The sequence below is a fragment of the Ptiloglossa arizonensis genome, chromosome 9, assembly GCF_051014685.1.
Source record: "Ptiloglossa arizonensis isolate GNS036 chromosome 9, iyPtiAriz1_principal, whole genome shotgun sequence".
Classification (NCBI taxonomy): Eukaryota; Metazoa; Arthropoda; class Insecta; order Hymenoptera; family Colletidae; genus Ptiloglossa; species Ptiloglossa arizonensis.
Window position 1 is genome coordinate 3,486,862 of NC_135056.1, and position 21,106 is coordinate 3,507,967.

Sequence of the window (21,106 nt, forward strand, 5' to 3'; positions counted from 1 at the left end):
GCTTTTGATATACCACCTGATTATTTGGTAAGTTTTATTTATGTTTTGGTGAATTAATATTTTAGTAAATTAACAGTTCGGACGTGCTGTAGTTTGATCCTCCTCGATTTTACCTCGTTCTTGACAAACTGATATAGTGTAGCCGAGATATTAAACTCATACGTCACAAGTCCGTTTGTTACGCGCTTTGCATCATATCTGGACATGGCCTTAGATTTATCAATTTCAATGTTTAATATTAGTTCTTATAAAACAGTTAGCTATTAGTAGCTAATATTCTAAGGTTTGTTTATAGTCATCAGCCCCTTTTAAGCCTGCTTTTATCTAAAAGTTACCTGTTCAGGTTGTGAATTCCTGTTAGTGCCTAAGTGTGAATATTTATATAATTCTAACAAAGAATAAATGGGTAGGTGTTATTCGAAGTAATACTATCAAATTATTGCATTTCATTACTCAAGTGTGTATTCATTTAATAGAATAAAATATAAAAATTAAATATTTGTGGTTATAATCTTAAAGAAAAATGAAAAGTTAATTTTCCTTTTTCGATAAAATTGTTGTATTTCTGACGGTTTGCTTAGCCCGACAAGTATCGTTCCGTGGCAACTCAAGTATTCAACCGCTTCGCCGATGAAGCTGATTCAAAACTGCAAGTGAAACAAATTACTCTTCCGGATCTTAGTATCCCCATGCAGTTAGGACGTCGTGAACCTTTTTCAGTTTTTATTCCTGCACATCGAAAAGTAGCTGCTCGGCTAATCGATATTTTCATGGGTACGTTTTTCACTACATATATATATTATAACAATTTTATACATTATAATATAATTATACAGGATGTCCTATTTTAATCGATGCATGATAACAACACCGAAATTTTTAATGATACTAAAAATAGTTGAAAGTTATCGAGAATAACATTATAAAGTGACTTAACTTTACACGAAAATGGTATTTCGAATATGAAAATCATTTTTAAAAATGGAGTACAGTATTCCCGCCTTAAATGTGCGAAAGGACCTTACGTTAAATGTGACAATTTTATATTTACTGGTCTGAGAAACCCTCCTTGATTGCACGATGTTCAGTGTGCCGAGTAGTGTATACGTGTGTGCAATACGTGTGTGAAAAGGCAAAACGTTTTTATTTTTCGTCTTTTTGTATAAAATTTTTTTAATATTTTTATGATATCTTTCTAATACACATAAGATCAAACACAACATAATTTGAATAATATTTACTTTTCTAATAAACTTATAACTTATTATATATAGTTTACAATTCATGTCACGATTGTTTTGGACTATGGAATTTGTTTCTGCTTCACGATAAATGAGAATGTAAACAAGAACATTTTCTCACACGGATATTGTCAACTATCTCGACTATCTCATTCCTCATCGTTCTTTGATTATTGTCTCTTGTTACGTTTGAAACGAGTCGTAGAAACAAAGAGCATTGTCTCCTTTCGATAAATGCAACTCTTTGGTCTCGAAGAACGCATTCTTAATGCGGGAACAGTGTATCTCTTTTTTTCGATAGTATTTATATCCCCAAAAAAGAAAAAACAATGAGCCGCATTAATCAAGTTAATTTAAAATTTTTTCGCAATTGAGAAATCACTTCAACGCTTCGAAGAATGGAGCATCTTTAAGCTTTTCTTTTAGAGAAAATATAAACCGAATCTCCCTCAAATTTAACATATAATTTACCACAGAAATATTTTCACACCGTTTTACTTTCAATTGTATATAAATATGAATACACTGAAAAAAAATACTTCATATCATGTTAAGCAATCATCTCTAGTTAAGAACAATGTAAAATTTATTCATTTATATTACATTGCTCTTTAATTAATAAATTGTAAGCACATGTCTATTTGACGTGGTGTAAAAGTAATATAAAATTTATGTTTAATTACGAAAAAAAGCAAATTTTTTCAAGAGTTTGAGGATTAATTTATACAAGAGCACAGTCTAGAATATTACTGAAAAAGATAACAGAAGAGTATAAATGACACTCATATATTCAAAAACTAAACTTAAAGAAATAGATCGAAACGTTTTAGAAATAATGTATTGGATTATTGTTTTACATTATTCCAAATTTTTTATTTAATTTACACATTACCTCTGTATAAAGTAGACTATTAATGGAAACTGTTTTTGTTAATCTATTATTTATTTTTATAAAATTATTGCAAAACAACTAGCCGTTCAATTAAATACGTTTTAACCTAGTTACACTGTAGCTATCCGCGTCCCAAAAATGTAATATTTCGAAAGCTTCCAATAAATGATATTAAAAGCCTTTTTGACACATTAAAATTATGAAATTATACTGATTTAAAGTTACAAATATACAGAGTGTCCAACGGATATGTACTATATAAACAATTAATTAATCACATCAATTTTCAACAAATTTGTAAGCAATAATTGCACATTTATAAGTATTGTACAAATTGTTTATAATAAAATTATAAAATAATTTTAATTTTTGTTAGCTTTCAACAATTATGTAAACAATTTGTGTTTGTAAGTTTATTAAAAATTTATAACATTAATTATTTCCTTATAAAAAGTTTGTGTTCAAACGTGTTGGAGACAGCATGTTAATTTCACCTTCTTAAAGAAATTTCCTCTGGATAAAAAAAGTTCTCCATATATGCACTACTTTGTTCTACGCGCAAAACTTTTATTAAAATTTTTATTAAACAGTTTTATAGATAAGAAGAATTCCCTTATAATATAGCGTACGAATATTTTTTTGAGCCACTGTATATGTTTTACATGCATATTATAGTATTATATTTGTAGAATTTGTAAATATAATATATTACACGTAATTATATTCAATAATATTATTAATATTATATGTAAACATTATATATAAATATTATGCGGTCTGTATTTTCATAAATATTATATGTACATGTATTGTACCATGTACTGTACTACTAATTACTTATTATGTTTCATATTACAGGAATGAGAACATACGAGGATTTCTTATCTGTTGCGGTTTACTGCCGTGATCGTTTAAATCCAAACATGTTTATTTATGCCCTATCAGTAGCAATATTACATCGTCCTGATACTAAAGATCTACCAATACCACCGTTAACCGAAGTATTTCCAGACAAATATGTCGATGGTGGAATTTTTTCCAGAGCCAGAGAGGAAGCCAATGTTGTTCCTCCAGGTTCGAGGGTATGTAAGAAATTTATGAAACATCTTATAACTTATCTGATTTACGAAGTAAATATATTCAATAAATATAATTGAAATGAACTTAGTAAATAACTTTATTACTTTTATTATTTACTTGTATTTTAGAAATGCAATTATAATATTACTATTCGATTCATCTTCCAATTGGAATTTCTAATTAATTTTATAACGTCTTTACTAATTGAATAAAGTGGAAGAGTTAAGTATTTACGTGTTACCGTGAAGAATTAACAATATTCGAGATGAACCTAGTGTTCGGACCAACTAAAATGAAGGAGACGATGTGTATAACCAATTCTTCGAATATTACCATCTTTCATACAAAATTCCTCCAAATATTGAATCTTTCAAAGTATCAGCTTAACAACGAAAAGATGTAAACAAATTTCACCTACAATTGTAGTCGTCTCGGTGGCGTTCTGAATTGCAAGTTGGATGTCCAAGGCTTCGAATTTGAAGCTTTTTTTATTTTAAATAATTATTCAAGAGTATGATTGTCGATATAACTAAAAAGTTACAACCAAGTATGAATCATAAAAAAGTTACTTTTATTAGTGCTTCGACTTGTAAATCAAATTTGTTTGTAGTAAATATTCAAAATAGAAAACGTAAGTGCAAAGCACAGATATTTGCAAGATTTAATCTTGTATTTGTTGTTTGTACGAATACTCATGTAAAAACATCCATTAAGATTTAACACTAGAAAAAAACTAGGAACGATAGCTATAGAATAATACCTATAAAACCCTGCATGAATTCTGGGATGAAACCATTTGAAAACATAATTATCTTCAGATTTTTGCTTTACCAAGTAATGTTACTTTCATATTTTTCTGAAACTTCTTTAAAAAGTTTTGTGTGCAGAAAGATTTTATTTAATGCTAATGATAAAATTCTTAAGTAGTAATCTTAACTTTTAAATAATTTAGTATCCCAACTTCTATCTATAAAACAGTTGAAGAATATAGGTTAATTATAAAAATAAAGAATTTTGGAATTCTGAGCAAAACTCATCATAATTTTCCACCGTGAACTGTAAAACCGTAACTTAGATGTTTTGTATTGTGGATTAGACATGCATACACAACACTCAAATTATATTTTGTTTGCAACAGATAATACATAATGTGCAGCTAAATCCATCACATTATGCAATTATCGGTGTCATGATGGTCCAATAACTGTTGATGTATCTACTAGCTCTTATTTACATAATACAATACTTAGAATTCGGCACATTCGGATAATTGCACACCTGCAATATTCTTAAATCGACATTTTTCACACTCAAAATCATGAAAATCAAATGAAAAGAGTCTCGAGTAAGGAATATACACATATGTATCTACATGTGAGCAATATTACTCGGTAAAATAAGAATCTGAAAGTAATTGTTTTCAGATCTTTTCAACGCATGATTGTTATTTCTTGGTTACCAAACCTCACAAGTACTCTACAAACCGTATTAAGATTAATTGTAAGATTATTTCTATTTCTATTTTTGTAAATTTGTAACCAACCCATTCCCAACCATACATACATGTGATCTGAAAGAGCATTAAACAAGGTATAATTGAGATACTTTTATGTTAAAATTTGCATAGTGTCTATTTTGCTATAATAATTTAACTGAACGTTCGGATAAATTGTAACATACTTTAAAAAGCACTTTTTTCAATCATAAAGCTGTCCATAATTAATTTTAAAAAATTCCTGCAATTATGTTTATTGAATAAAATGATGAGAATACTAGCATTACTTTGGATGTTTTAATATCTTTATTACATATAGATACCGATTGAGATTCCTCGAGATTATACTGCATCAGATCTCGATGATGAACATCGTGTCGCTTATTGGAGAGAAGATATTGGGATCAATCTGCATCATTGGCACTGGCACTTGGTTTACCCGTTTGATGCGGACGCTAGAATTGTTAACAAAGATCGGCGCGGGGAGCTCTTTTACTTCATGCACGAGCAAATTTTAGCACGGTGAGTACTAAAGATGCTGTATCTTTACACGTAAATGTAAATTAATTCCGAAGTCCTCCGAAATGATCACACTGTTTCTTAAAACATCGACAGCATTCATTCCGTTCATGAAGTTTCGTATCGTAAAAATTTAATTGTATGAACGTAATTTATCTTAATTTGCTCAAACAGGACGACGTTTAGGACAATTAGAAAATAAAACATGTGCATACACGGTACAGGGATCGCAAAACTGAAATATATTGTATTTCTTTCGTGATTGCAATTAAAAATAAATGTTACCTTTGTGAAAAAGATGAACAGTTTATAGACTATATTTTCAGGACCATATTTTTTACAGTTGTGTCATTTTTTCAAATATGGGCCATTCCAAACCAAATTGATTACATTTGAACTTGTTAGGAATTTTGTTCAAATTGAGATATTATGCGGTTCATCGTTTTATTCTTTTCGAAATTGTATAAAAAATTCAAAGCTTCAAAGTTTGTAATTTACAATCATTTTACGAATATGGAATATTGAAACGTCCATTGTTAATTTTCGAAATGCTGCAGTAATCACGGGTAGACATTTTAGAGGATCAAAAACATAAGGACAAACATAAAATAGGTCCAAGTATGCTTCTCTGTGACACACCTGAATGGATTTCATATTTAGAAGTAGTTACGTCTTGAAACTTAATTTTAAATTTTCTGTTGGTTTCTGTATAAATGGAAATTGATTTCTGTTATAACGTTTATTTGCAAGAAGCTTTCTGGCCATTAATACCCGAATAGTCTCTGTATTTAATTGATGAATACTTTGAATTTAAAATAATTACGAACGTAAGATAATTTTGATTGGTAATATGAAAGAAACATTTCAATATCGTATTGTAATATTTTAGTAACTAATTTAAAAGTACATATAAAATGGTCTTTGTCATATTTTTTAGATACAACTGTGAACGTTTGTGTAATCGGCTCGGACGTGTAAAACGTTTTATCAATTGGCGTGAGCCAATTCCTGAAGCTTACTTCCCAAAATTAGATTCCATGGTTGCTGGCCGTACATGGCCGGCTCGTCCTAGCGGTGCAATTCTTAAAGACATCAATCGACCAGTGGATCAATTGGATTTTGACATTCAGGATCTAGAAAGATGGCGCGATCGTATCTACGAGACGATTCATACAGGATCTGTAATCAATACAAGAGGGGAAAGAATACCGTTGACTGAAAAAGATGGAATCGATATTCTAGGAAATATAATGGAGGCCAGTGTCCTGTCTCCTAATTCAAACGTCTACGGTGATCTTCATAATTTAGGTCATGTTGCTATATCTTATTGCCACGATCCTGATCATAGATATTTGGTAAGTTCGCACAATTATTACAACTATTGCGTATTTTAAAGGAAATTCTCTCTCTCTCTCTCTCTCTCTCTCTCTCTCTCTCTCTCTCTCCCGGTGAAAGGGGGGAGGTGCGCGTGGGTGTGCATTGTTATTATAAATGTACATATAATTAAATCACGATTATTCGAATTAATCGGGAGCCATTCATATAATTGATTTTTCTATCTAATCGATCGATCGAGTTTTAATTGTAAAGAAAGATTATTTATCACAAAATATTCTGTGATGAAAATAAAACGATATTTTAAGTTTTCATCTTCATTCTCTATTTTTTTCATACAGTCCGTCTAGCAAGCTACTAATTTGCATATTCTTCTGGACATAAACATTTCAGGATGATACAGTTATCCCAAAATGGTAATACTTTTTCACTTCTGTCAGCAGAAAGAATTTGAATGCTTCAATTTGTCCTATAATTTTGGGACACTTCGTATATGTCCATCATATTTTTATATTTGTCAATGAGTCTAATACATTCTCTTCACATTTGAAGTTAAATACCACGCTTTGTATCTATCGTCTATGAAAACAAACGAACATAATTTCAAAGATGGAATCGGCACACGTAGGCACATCATGTAAGATGTTCCTACAATCATTTATCACGTTGCAAGCATTACTGTTTTTCACTAGTTCTCGTTATAGAAGAGAACTATACACACACAACTATTCAACATTTTGTAAAAGCGTTACTGGTTCGAAACCGGACTATGATACAGTCAGGGATTAAAAAGTAGCATGCCATATTTATTTGTTAATCATTTTTTAATATGTAATAAAGAGAAACTCTATTTGTATATAATATTTCAACAATAAAAGTAAAATATTGGAATTTGACATAATTTTATCGGAAAAAGTATAAATATCGAAGAATACCAGTGGGACAAAATGAGAGCACACAGTGTAAAAAAGTTCAACCTATGAAATGCTTACTTATTCTTATTATTTAACATTTAGGATTTATTAGACCTTGTCTTGCTTTTTATTAAGAAAATCATCCTTTCTGGTAAAGATTTATATAATTTTTTAATAGATTTTGAGCGTAATTAATTCCATTATACCTAAATGCACTTTTTTAATTCATCGATGGCTTCAAATTGTTGCTCATTGGCATGAACGATTTTTGCAAGATGCCCTTAAGAGTTCTCAGTAATATTTAAAAATCAAACGAACACTAAAATACAAAATTATTTTCAGTAATTCTCGTCGCATGTTTGTTTATGCTATCCGTAAATGTTATTTATATACTTCACCTTACTTATTTTTACCAGACTAAAAACAATATCGATATCGTAGCCTGTATTAACTCAAACCATCTCGTCGTCACCTCAATATATCTTTTTGCAAATGCTACTCGGGCACATCTGTGCTAACTTATTAAGACAAATTTTTATTAAGAAATATTATCATTCTCTGTAATTTCCTTTTCCTTAAGTATTTACATTGTTGTAAGACACGCCACATGTTTGTTATATCTATAGTAATATTTTTGAGTTCTAGTCTATATAAGATGTGAATCATTTTTCGAATTCTAGTCTATATAAGATGTGAATTATACATTCGAAGAGTCTAATCCACGTATACTTGAAATTTAGATGCTCTTATTAACAATAATTGAGGCTTTTAAATAAGAAAAGTCTTATGACTATATAGAAGAAGTTTGTTATCTCTAAACAAAGATAAAAATACGACGGATATAAAATATAAAAGAAGTCTGTATACTTTTCAACATTTTTTATAAGTTTTCTCAAAGTTTGAATCGTCAAAAACTTTGCACTCTTTGTATATGATTTAAAACATGCTTATGATTCATACAAATAATTGAAATATACCTACCTGTACCAAAATATAATACAAAACCTACATTTTGATATATTATAATAAGTAATTCAAATACTTAGTTCCGCTTAAAATCTAATAATTTTACTTCTATAGTACAATATTTAATCGCAAAATTATCTAAAAGAAGTGTAGATATGCGTAGATTTCGAAGCTTTAAAGTGTTGTTACTTTACAAAAGAGAATGATAATCTTAAATAAACATTGAATAATTTGATTTCGACCACGGAACATACAACCTTATTTAACTTGAAAAAGTATTTTATTGCTTGATTTGTTTCAGATATGTATATATGAAAACTGCGGCGATTTTTAACATATGTTTACAGAAAATAGTACAATTCGGTAACTTTAAACTTATTTTATATTTTGATAAAATTTCTTTACAAAAAAGTTAATACAAAAATATTCAACACGTATTATTTTATCCACATAATTATTGTACTATTCTGTTCTTAAACTTATATTAAATTTCATTGAATCCTTTCACTTTAACTATGAAGGATTAAATTTGGTTTTTATTTTTCAAAATCGTTCAAATATAATCATATTTGATATCTTTCTAATTGAAAAAACATTACCTATCTGATTATAGTAGTATTATAATGATAAAATTATAAATATTAATATTTTACTTCCCAGCTTCGGGGGTAAAAATGTATACTATTTTATTTAAATGCTACTCTAATGTAAAATATTTCGCTTAAAAATGTTTTACGTAGCATATACAACTACAATAAAAAATATAATACATAATACCAAAACATTGATCCAATATTGTAGTTATTCGTTTTACTTTTTACTTCTACGTTAATAAAAAACAGCATCTCTAGAAATATTATAATTTTCTAATATGAAAGGGTGTAACATAATGCTTCATTCTTTTTCACATTATTTTTAGGAGAGATTTGGTATTATGGGTGATTCAGCAACTGCTATGAGAGATCCGATATTCTATAGATGGCATGCTTTTGTTGACGACGTTTTTCAAGAATATAAAAATACTTTGCCCGAGTATAACATGCAGCAGGTTAATATATATTCGATTATACTTACGAAACATAAATTTTACAAACGAAAGCAAAAAATTATTTCATAGAAGAATGGTAGTACGTTAAATGTACTTCTATAAGAACGGCCTAGATTGCTGTTAACTTTAGTAAAATTATTATGCAATAACTAGAAATATTTACCAATAATGTACTTACTACTTTACAATATTCTTAATAACATTAATGTTGGTTAGGAGTTTAAAAATATTAGGGTTTATTTATAATAAGCATTTTAAGAAAGTATTGTGTGTTTAACATCAGTGTTCACAACGGCAATTAACATATTAAGTGTTACAAACGTATTAAGTGTTTATTCAGAAACTATTACGAACAGAGATAACATTTTCTTTCTTAAAATTTCTTTGAGACATATTATTTGCCATACAGAGTACTTCTAGTAGACCATTTAACTTGGTATAGGACAAGTTTACAACTAAATGTATACAAATTAACGTTTATTAATTCCCACTATGCGAAACTATTCTTAAAGTTTTATCAAGTGATTGAATAGTGAAAATAGTGTTCGATAAATTCTTTGTAAACGTATAAAAATAAATTTGATTACTACATTATAAATAAATATCATTCCCTTTTATCCATCTTTATTCAAACGGCTTTTCATTATTCGTTTGTAATAGTAATATTTTTCTTTCATTGTTCACAGCTGGATTTTCCAGGTATTGAAATAGCGGATGTTAGATTGACAACTAATCAACAACGCAACGTTTTGAATACTTTTTGGACTCAGAGTGTCGTAGATTTGTCTCGTGGACTCGATTTCACACCACGTGGTTCAGTGCTTGCTAGATTTACTCATTTGAATCATGCCGAGTTTACATATGTAATTGTTGCCAACAACCGCAACAATACGCCACGGCGAGGTACCGTGCGCATTTTTATTGCTCCTAGGGAGGACGAGCGTGGACTACCATTTATGTTTAGGCAACAAAAGAATTTAATGATCGAAATGGACAAATTCCCTGTGACACGTATGTTTCAAATAATGTTACTTTTTACATTTATCGTACCTTATATTCATATACTCGTACTAAATTTATTTTAATATTTATAACAAAATTATATTTATATTTATTACATTTATATTATACTTATATTTTATACATTAAACATATTTATTATATTTATTTTTAAATATAATAAATTTCTTGAGGCAGATTTCCTTAGAATAGGTAAATAAATTATTCAAAATTATTCAAAATTATTCAAAATTATTCTTTTCAATCGTTTACTTATTCATGAAAAAAGCATTGGTCTTTAATATTATAATACCTTTATTTAATACTTTGATGTACTTCGTATTAGAAAATAACATTTAATTCGTTCGTTTATCCTACTATAGTTCGTCCAGGACAAAATACAATTGAGCGTAAGTCAACGGACTCCTCGGTAACTATACCTTTTGATAGAACCTTCCGCAATTTGGATGAGGCCAGACCGCTTGAAGCCGATGCTTTGGAACAATTTAATTTCTGTGGATGTGGATGGCCACAACATATGTTAGTACCTAAAGGAAATAAGGAAGGCTTCCCAATAGATCTTTTCGTTATGATATCTGACTACAATAATGATGTTGTGAGTACATTTCTAGTTTATTTAGCAGCTCACGGTCTTCCTCTTTTAAAATTGTAAATTTAGTAGGCAGTAATTGCTTTTCAGACGATATTTCAATTCGACAGTATGTGTGTATGTGTATGTAGGTATGTGCCGCTGTTTTGTTTCTGAGAAATTAAATATTATCGAACAAAGGAATAAAACAATTCAATGCTAAAATTCACTCTATAAAAGATCTAAATTTTTATACTTTTTTCCGTATAACATACTTCCCCCCCCCCCCCCCACTCTCACTTTGTGCATAAATAGGAACTTGCTATACTGGTATAACCATTTTCATATTTCACTAGTAGTGAATCCGAAATATTTAATGAAAATATCGTATCAGCTTATCATTTATAGAAGTTTACAAAGCTATATTTTTACAATATATACTAACTCATATTGAAATACTGTATATAGTCAATGAGAGTAGGCAGCTTAAGACCGGTACGTATTATATGTATGTATGTATGTATAACGTAAAATGGATACAATTTTTGAGCGGTTTTCTTGCATCGTTTTTGTGGAAGACGACAAAAAAATAGAATGAGAGTCAGTCAGAGATATTGAAAGCGAACGAGGAATGGTACGAGACAAACAAAGCATTTATATTTTGTCTCATACAATTTTTTTTTTTTTTTTTTTTTTTTTTTTTTTTGAGTAAGTATCTCACGTCTCATCTTTCACATATCCCGTCTCTCTCTCTCTCCCACCCACTTATCGTATAGGTGAAATCGAGTTCTCAGCAAAAAAGTAATGTATTTGCAGTGTTGTTAAAACTTAACACATTATTAGTGTTTCATGATGATTACTTCCTTTCATCCGATCTTTGTCTCTTTTTACCTTCTTTTTGTAAAATTGGGTTTCAGAGCTAAGAGCTATTTGAATTTCTTTCAAATATTCAATTATTCAAGCTCATGTTTATACCGCATAAGCGCATTTGAATTTTATAGAACAATATGTATCGGTTTTCTGGCTATGTAACTGTTGCACTGAAAAATTATTGAAGTGGACTATATACGTTTCTCAAATGATTAAGTTTGAGTTTTTGATCACTCTTTAAGATTTGTATCAATTAATTTTAACATGTATGAATGGCTACATATTATATGTGTTTTATTCAAATTGGATGGCAATTTTCTCTTTCTCTCTTACATAATTTTTTCTGTCATTTCATTGCCTAACTAATAGACGGTTAAACAACTGTGTACAAATAAAGACATTTATTATTTAATTTAATGCTTAGGTTCAACAAGACGAGTCCTCTGGTTGCAAGGATGCCGTGAGTTATTGTGGATTGAGAGATAGAAAATATCCTGATGCACGTTCCATGGGATTTCCGTTCGACCGCCAACCCCGTGCAGGGGTTGAAACTTTAGCTCAATTTCTGACTGGAAATATGGCAGTTACAGAATTAAACATCAGATTTACAGATAGTGTTGTGCCTAGATCTAGATCTGGAAGCATGGGGAATACATTAACATTTTCCTAAAATGTGTTTGCGAATGATACGTACATTTCTACATTGATTTAAAAAAGGCAATGAAAACGGAAGCATTAAATAATATAAAGTAAACCAATATAAGATGTATACAATAAAGAAAATTAAAACATATGCTTTTTGTTATGTTACTAATATATTCTTAATTTGTAACTTAAAATTTTACGATAAAAAATAATAATTATATTTTAATTTTTTTGTTTTGATAGAATATGTAAAAAAATTATAATATACAGAAGCAGTTGTGATTTGCAGTTACCTATTTTTGATTATATGAAATCAGGTATTAATAATGTAGTTTAAAAAAGTTATAAAAGTAAAACGAAGATTTCATAGTCAAAGCAGTATTGGCAAACCATTAACTGTAATAATAGATCCACAATTGCTGACTTTTGTATATCTTAAACACAATTGTTAACAGGTAGATATAAACAAACTTTCGCTCGATGAATCAGTGCAAAATGTATGACTACAAAGAAAAACGAATTATTTATGTTTATCTAGAATCAAATTATTTTTCTGCAAAAACATGGCAAATGTTACAGAAAAATCGATAGAATGTTTAATTCACACTTCTTAACAATAAGAAATGTTGCATAAAAATATGCAAAAACTGGTAGCAACAGGGAGCATTCGTGGAGAATCAATGAAATATCATACAAGTATAAATTTGTCAGTGCTCAAAGTTTGTTTGCTGATATTATGCCATTGTCAAGAAAAAAGTTAACACTCAAATAGTAAGAAATGTATTATATTCGCCTCAAATTTACAGTAGAGCAACGCAAAAGAGGCTGTTTATAAGTGAAAAGAATAAAGAGAAGCGGTTTCACTTTGCTAATATATACATAAATAATTCAATGGAGTTCTGAAAAACTGTAATATTCTTTGATGAAAGTAAATTTAAAAATTTTAGTTCTAGAGAGAAAAAATTTGATTAAAGAAGATCTAAAACCAAGCTAGACCTGAATAATCTTCTACAAATAATGAGATACAGTTATGGACACATTATGGTTTAGAACTATGTATTGTACAATACAGGAGGAAATTTTTTATTTATCAATGGAACAATGAATGCTGTGAGGTTATATACATATATTACATAACAATTTGTTACAAAATACAATTACATTAGGTATAACTGAAGCATTTCACTGTATAAAACACTGCTAAAAAAAGGTGACTGTATTACATGTCTAAACAATCTTTCCTATCAGGAAACTTATACAAAATAAATAATAAAAATGATTTAAAACAGCATTATTAAAACAATCATCAAAAATTTGTTCTCTATACTATTAAAAAACCTGTAAATTTAATGACAATTCTTTTATATTTAAGAAATCAGATAATTATACAAGGTATCCAAAAAAGTTGGAACAAAACTTGTACTACGTGTTACTAAGGTCAAATAAAAGAAAGAAGTTTATATAAACTTATATCCAAAAATGCTTTACTAAAAAGATATAAGCTTTTAAAGATATTTATGATTAATTGTGACAGCTATAAGAAATGCTGGAAAATTCCTTTCTCTACAAGAATACAAACTTCCAATCATCGAATTAGTGATTGACAAACTCTTTCAAATATTCGAACTGTATGACTAAATGTTTAATAGATGTTAGAACAACTGATAGTAGACATCTTGTTACTATAGGTAAGGACATGTGAACAGTAACTATCATTGAGAAATACAATACGTAAACAATTCTATACAATAAATTGTAAGACAAATTTTATCCATAAATCTTTGAATGCTTACATCTTTTCAATACAGCATTTTTGGACATGTTTATACAAACTTGTTTAATTTATTTGATTTTAGTAACATGTGATATAAGTTTGATCCCAACCGTTTTGGACACTCTATATATTTAATGCTAATTAAATTCTAATTGTGCCATTACTTTTTTGACTATATAATTTTTATTCCTTCTTCATAATTTTCGTAATTTTGTGTGTTTTGAAAAAATATACTACTTGTACATGCTAAGACTCTAAAGAACATACTTAGTATTAAATATCACTTCAATGTGTAAAGATATTTAAAAAAAAATAGTATTTTTTAACTAAATGTAAGTAATTAAAGTTTAACTAAAGTGTAACTCACAGAAAGCAATATTTATATCCCACTGAGTTGATTATGTGACCGCACATGATACACTTAACACAAAAAACACATATCAATAGTGTTTATACACATCAAAACTTCAACTTCTAATAACTCGATAACAAAGCTTCAAATTCCAAAATGATGAAAGACTTTTCAATTTCTTTTCACATGGAAAATTTACATATTTTTTGCCCTTGAGAAGTATACACATCACAATCCACAGATGTAGGTATGGAATACCAACTTCCATTTGATGTAATACATGTCACTAAAGTCATTTTAACAATCAGAAATCTGGCACCTTCCATACATTTGGGGCAATATGCACAAGTTTTTTGCCATCAAGTATATTCTTCAGGGGCAAACATCTTGTCTCAGTCTGGTACATATAAAAGCATACAAAAATTTCTAATGAATTCATTTTTAAGTCTATTATATGGAGAGAAGAAGAAAGTTCAAATATATTTTGAGTAGCATAAAATTAAAAGCGTTCAAAAAAAGGATAAATTAGTAAATATATAATTTATTTATACAGATATTTATAAACCCGAATATATTATAAACATGGCCATAATATCTGCTATTTCAAATGCATTTGAGCTTTTTCTCTCTAAAGTACAGCTTAAAACCTAACTATCCAAAAACCTGCATGTCCATATATGTATATTTGAATGTAATTTTAAATATAAAATGTTAGCGAATAAAACAAATTTAGTACAGAAAACAGAAAAATTACATTCCATTCAACAAAAAATATTTAGTAAATAATGCGCATGGAGAAATGTGAAACTAAAGGAATATATTTAAATATGAGATCAATGCAAATATATATTTGTCAAATATACATGTATAAAAGCAATTAATTTAATTTGCAATCAAAGTAATTACACTGTACATCTCCAAAAATATTTGAGGCTCTCAATTTATGGTTGAAGAATATTTATGCCTGATAAATTACTTGCACATTAATTACAAATAAGATGTCATCAAAAGACCATTCCTAATGCACATTTTACAGTTCATATACAAAAAATATTTTTGTGACAATTGAAATATTTTTACTTAAGTATCTTTTATTTGACACTGAAGTATAGCATTATAAAATGGTATTTCATTTGATACATTTACAACTTGTGTCTTAGAATGAAAGAAGTAATTATATTGTTTTCTGTAAAATTATATAAGAAAACCATTCACTTACTTATTCTTAATATAAACACAATATTCTTCTTAATAAAATATTAATTCCTTTACAATAATATGTAATTATAATGTAAATTCATCCACGAATCTTTAAAACATTTTAGGTAGCAGATTGTTTGTAATTTTTTGTACTCATTAGCTTTTTTCCACACATTGCACATATAGCTTTTTTGTATGCACATGATTGACAATAATGTGATCCAACTTGATGTACTTTCTGTCTGCATATTCTGCATGTCACAAAAGCAGCAGTATATGGATTAAATCTTGCTTTTCCTGCAGACAGTGCTTTATTTTCTCCAACTTTACGACCTCCACTTTCTACAGTATTCCTTGCACCATTCTTCCATGGATCTGGTGTTATAACTCTTCCCAACTTCTTCTCACATTTCTCGCAAACCATTTTGAATCACACTTAAAATCTTAATTCTAAAATAAAAATAATAAGACAGCTATATTTTTTTTATAAATCATTTTACGTGACTATAATTATTAAACATACAAGTATAATATATTATGTACGTATTATAAAATTGTAAAGAAAACTAAATATTTATATTTTAAACTAAACTCTGATTTATATTATTATACTATGTATAAGATCATACAGTTTCTCATTATTGCATAAAGATAGCAATCTTTATTTATACTAAATAAGTAATGATTAAAGGATATTTATTAAACAAAAATTTTCCCCACAAAACTAATCCACCATGTGTAAATAAAAAATAGTTACATTATTTTTTCCTTAAAGATAACAAGTACACGTAAATCCTACATTAATTGGGAAAAACAAGTAAGAACAAATACTTAACCTTATAAATAAATACCATTTACTACACCAACAGCAAATATACCTACTATACAGGAATGTGCGATTTAAAATCGATCTTCCGAAGAATCGATCTTTTTAAAACGATTTTCGATTTTCTGAATCGATTCTTTGATATTCGATTCTGGCCTGAATCGATTTTTTCAAGCATGAATCGATCTTCGATTTGTAGAATGTGCTCTTTCAGGCGTCCGGAATTTCGAAACTGTGCCTCAATTTCGACTTTGCTATTTAACTGTTACCTATCACATAAGACGCATTAGACAGCGGTTCGATTCAATAAAAACACTTCAGTGTTGTGATTTTTTATATCGTTTTCCAACGGTATTAATTTTTGTTGAAAGCGTACATTCCGTATAATATTCGGAAACTGATATCAAAATAAACTATATGTATTTAATATTATTACGGCAGGTGATACAAAAGTATCGAGATTCTGCGATATTTAGCAGTTGTAGGAACGTTTGTTTCTTCCAAGAAACTATTCTTAAAGGCTGATAATATAGTAGTTAACGAATGCAACAGAATATCACCGAAACAAAATTTGTTGTTTTAAAATTCTTTGTCGCTAAATGAATAACTAATAAATGACGATTAAGATATCACTAAAATTCTATTCAATTTATTCCTTTTCCTTATTTCGAATATAAATTATAAATATGTAAATTTAATCATTTTAAAGTTTATACGAGTTTATACTGAAAATTACAAATTCAATTGTTTGAATCGATGTTTTGGTGAATCAATTCCAATAGATTCGATTCAGAATCGATTTAAGAATCGATATTTTTATAAGAATCGAACATCCCTAGTATTATTTCTTATAGAACTGGAAATTATCGATAGTATTGTCGAAACTATCGATAGTCAATATCCACTATCAATAATCTTTGATAGTCGAGTCTTGAAGAAAGAGAGGGAGACAGAGAAGATAAAATTGCCGCTGAACTGAGTTTGTAGATGTGAACGTGAATTATTTACAATTTCTATTTCTATTTGTTTATCTAATGTTATATTGTAGATATGATTATCTAATATTATACAAAATAGACGCAGAACAAATTAAAAAAAAAAAGAATCAATTTCTGTCTCAAAAAATTATTAATCGTAAGTAAATTGTACATCTCATATGTATTTGTCTACTTTGATTTATAATTCATCTTGTATTTTTCATTTTTAATATATATTATATCATCAATTAATATTAATTTTCTTTACTTCCAGCAAATACAAATGATGAACGAAAAGAAAACTTGAATGCAAATAAAGATTCACTACTATTTTTTCTAGAAGAAAGATTAAACCAAAAATAGGTTTCACCAAAAATTCCATTAATAGAAATGCTATCATAGATTCTACAATAATAAAGCAACAATATCTGAAGAAGAAAAATTCAACACAAGATACAGATTCCTTGTTGTTTTAGAAGGTAGGTAATGTCTTCCTTCAATAACAATAATGATAGTAAATAATTGAAATTTAATATTAAATTTTTTCCTAGATAATTAGTAATAATCTTAATACACCACCAGAAATTACATTAAGATATTTATGTTCCCAAATCATCAGTTGAGTCCAAAAGGATATTTAGCACAACAAATAAAATAACGAATAGGAGAGTGAGTTAAAAAAAACAATATATGAATATGATTTTATTGCTAAATAAAAATAAATGAGTATTTGAAAACTAATCATATTTTATTTTTTTTCTACCTCTATAGCTTTCTATTTTCGGTAATTCTAAAGGAAATTCCTACAATACAGCGTGCAAGTTAATAAATTATATGTTTTTACTGCTTCTTAGCAGTGACTATCGATAGTTTTTCAGCCCTACTATATTATACCAAGAAACAATGGTTTGTGCCATAAGAGAGAGATAAGTCACCAGTTTTGATTATCTTTTTTCCTTTGTGATGTACAGTTCAATTTGGTGCTTAATGGAGTGTCTTTTACCTTCCAAAACATGTTTCTAATGTGTGTTTGGTTGAATGAATCGATATAAAATAGTAATGCTCAATCAATTATTGGTAGAAGATAAATCATAAATAAGTTATTTCTTAAAGGATTAGATCATTACTTATTAAAGACATTGGATTATGTTTTGTCAATTAATTTTGATATGTAAAACTTTTAACTGACAAATAATATATAGGAACAGTTGTTAAATAGAATTTTAAACATGTTAATGTACTTTCTAAGTCAATTTTCTGAATCAAGGCTGGTGTAAAAGTAATGATTATTTTATTACATTATATACAAACAGTTATGTACAAATAGTAATAGGTAATTATATACAACCAATCTGTAATTCCTCTTTTATGCTTTTTCCCTTAATTAACAAATGTATAAATGCAATTAAGAGTATAGTACATCTTTATATAATAACATACATATATTTTTATTATTCATTGTGATATGTCTTACTAATGTAAGTGAACCATTAACATGTGCATAACATATCTCATACATTACAAAACATGTAGTTTAAAGTACAATACCTAAAAATATAAAAAAGTGTACATTAGAATAGATCAAAATGTACATAATAATATGTAGTATTCGTACAATTGTCATCTTAGTCATGTTACTATATACTGTGTACTAGGTTGATTCTTATTTATAAACTTTCAATTTCATTTTATTTCATTACTATAAATTAATACACTTGATGAGAAACTGATCCATGCCAAACTTAAATGTAATTGAACAAAGGGAACCTGTACTGCGTTTGAATTGAAATTTTAAAATTTCAACCATTTTGCAGTAACTTTGGATATACTTGTGTTCTCTCATTCTAAAGTTATTGACCAATATTTTTTAATAAAAGTATAATTTCTTACATATGTAACAGTAACATGTATTCACAATTATGTTTATATACTTAGAATCATTGAATTTTATTGTTAAAAGCTTTCCCAGAAATACAAAAAATGCGAGATGTACAACTTTTTCCACATAATTATACATCTGTCTTCATTGTTTTCGATAGGAAAAACAAGAAAAGACAAAATCGTATGTTAAAAAATTGTTCATCTCAATTGAGTCTTTGATATAATCATAAATAAATTAGACACATTTAATACATTACGATGTAGAATACATATGAGAATATGCAGCTTACAGTGTGCAAATTACAGACAGAGTATGTTACAATACTTTAAAATATAAAGAATATAAGGCAAACAGTATAATTAACTAAATTAACATTTTGTAGATATTGCATATTATGCACATTTATTATATATTGCAATATATGCTGTATATTATTTATATTTTTAAGATTTATAACTAATGTGTATATTCTCTACATGTCAATGGATTTTACATATTACTTTGGTCATAACTTACAGTTCTAATGCTTCACATTTTTAAACTTTTAGTTGATATTAAAAATTTATCAATAAAGAGATAAGAAAAGCAGCATTTGTGTTTTTAGAAGTACAAGCTAGATATGTGATGATTGCAGACTGTGTCTAGAACATTGCCTGTTAATATTTTTACACAACTACTTTCATATTTCATCTTTAATTATTATTCTTACCACAGCACAGTTCAGTATAATGACTGAATTAAAACAGTATAGAATTCTATATAATTATATTTAACAGTTGTCATGATTGGTCATATACCTTAGCATGCAAGTCTAAGCCAAAATATGTGTCATGAAGGAGAAATAAAATAGTTGAAATCTTAAGCTTATTGCATTACTTCATTTAATTACTTTCAAAGTTGTTTAACATAAAAATCGTTTGAGTTTGGAGCATAATATTGTTTAACAGTTATTTGATTGAAGACAATTTTTCTACATGTTAAATATCATAAATTAATTAATTAATTGAAAATATGCAACAGAATCCAATGTCCTAATTTCTGTCATTTCAAAAATCATCATGTTCATATAACTGTCACCTACATATGTCACTTAACAATTTTAGGAACTCAGTGTCATTGACTGTGACTAGATGACTGACAGTACCAATTATTGTTAAAAAAAAATTATTGTTATAAATTTGAATTGAATTATATATCTGTATTAAAATAAAATATATCTATTTAATCACTTATCAGAAATTGGAATTTAAAGAAAAACATGTTTGAAAAGCATAATAAAATCTGTATTAATATTATGAATACTTATTAATAACTGCATGTTTTTGAAAACAAACTATTTTAATAATTAATATTCAATAAATTACACGTTTAGACTTTCTTATAAAATTAAACTCAAAAAACTGCTGATACATAAAAAAAATAATAAAAGCATTAAATATTTGTGTCATACAATTTAATATTAAAATTATTTTCTATATTTTGTATTGTTTTAGTCGTTAACT

At 27.9% G+C, this 21,106-nt stretch overlaps 3 protein-coding genes across 9 annotated transcripts in view; 2 read left to right on the forward strand and 1 right to left on the reverse strand.

Moving 5' to 3' along the window:
• Window positions 1–674: 674 nt before the first annotated feature.
• On the forward strand, window positions 675–12,729 carry Ppo (phenoloxidase subunit A3). The gene is made up of 8 exons (XM_076319576.1): window positions 675–774; window positions 2,992–3,215; window positions 5,028–5,230; window positions 6,165–6,582; window positions 9,362–9,490; window positions 10,177–10,501; window positions 10,873–11,105; window positions 12,373–12,729. The coding sequence occupies exons 1-8, from the start codon at window positions 690–692 to the stop codon at window positions 12,616–12,618; spliced, it is 1,863 nt and encodes a 620-aa protein (XP_076175691.1). The 5' UTR covers window positions 675–689; the 3' UTR covers window positions 12,619–12,729.
• On the reverse strand, window positions 11,771–16,920 carry LOC143150953 (cysteine-rich PDZ-binding protein). 4 transcript variants are annotated; one of them, XM_076319578.1, is made up of 4 exons: window positions 16,756–16,869; window positions 15,939–16,369; window positions 14,735–15,116; window positions 11,771–12,517 (listed from the first exon to the last, which is right to left on the reverse strand). In XM_076319578.1, the coding sequence occupies exon 2, from the start codon at window positions 16,341–16,343 to the stop codon at window positions 16,041–16,043; it is 303 nt and encodes a 100-aa protein (XP_076175693.1). In that variant the 5' UTR covers window positions 16,344–16,369; window positions 16,756–16,869; the 3' UTR covers window positions 11,771–12,517; window positions 14,735–15,116; window positions 15,939–16,040. The 4 variants fall into 4 exon arrangements, with proteins under 4 accessions (XP_076175693.1, XP_076175696.1, XP_076175692.1 ...); XM_076319581.1 differs by lacking the exon at window positions 11,771–12,517 and having other exon boundaries at window positions 13,930–15,116; window positions 16,802–16,920; XM_076319577.1 differs by lacking the exon at window positions 11,771–12,517 and having other exon boundaries at window positions 13,930–15,116.
• A 770-nt stretch (window positions 16,921–17,690) lies between these two features.
• Window positions 17,691–21,106, forward strand: part of LOC143151727 (uncharacterized) — a 92,240-nt gene continuing 88,824 nt past the window's right edge. For 3 of the 4 annotated variants that reach the window (XM_076321141.1, XM_076321145.1, XM_076321144.1), the window contains exons 1-3: window positions 17,710–17,879; window positions 17,997–18,201; window positions 18,274–18,391. The gene's annotated coding sequence lies outside the window, so the exon portion shown is untranslated. Of the gene's footprint in view, window positions 17,880–17,996; window positions 18,202–18,273; window positions 18,392–21,106 lie in introns of all 4 variants that reach the window. The other variant, XM_076321142.1, reaches the window with a different exon arrangement.

Bases quoted from the DNA above. Each gene is read 5' to 3' on its own strand.
- Ppo (XM_076319576.1), top strand. From the start codon at position 690: ATGCAGTTAGGACGTCGTGAACCTTTTTCAGTTTTTATTCCTGCACAT. The intron at 5,231-6,164 runs GTGAGTACTAAA...CATATTTTTTAG, and splicing joins CACGAGCAAATTTTAGCACG to ATACAACTGTGAACGTTTGT. The intron at 6,583-9,361 runs GTAAGTTCGCAC...CATTATTTTTAG, and splicing joins ATCCTGATCATAGATATTTG to GAGAGATTTGGTATTATGGG.
- LOC143150953 (XM_076319578.1), bottom strand. From the start codon at position 16,343: ATGGTTTGCGAGAAATGTGAGAAGAAGTTGGGAAGAGTTATAACACCA.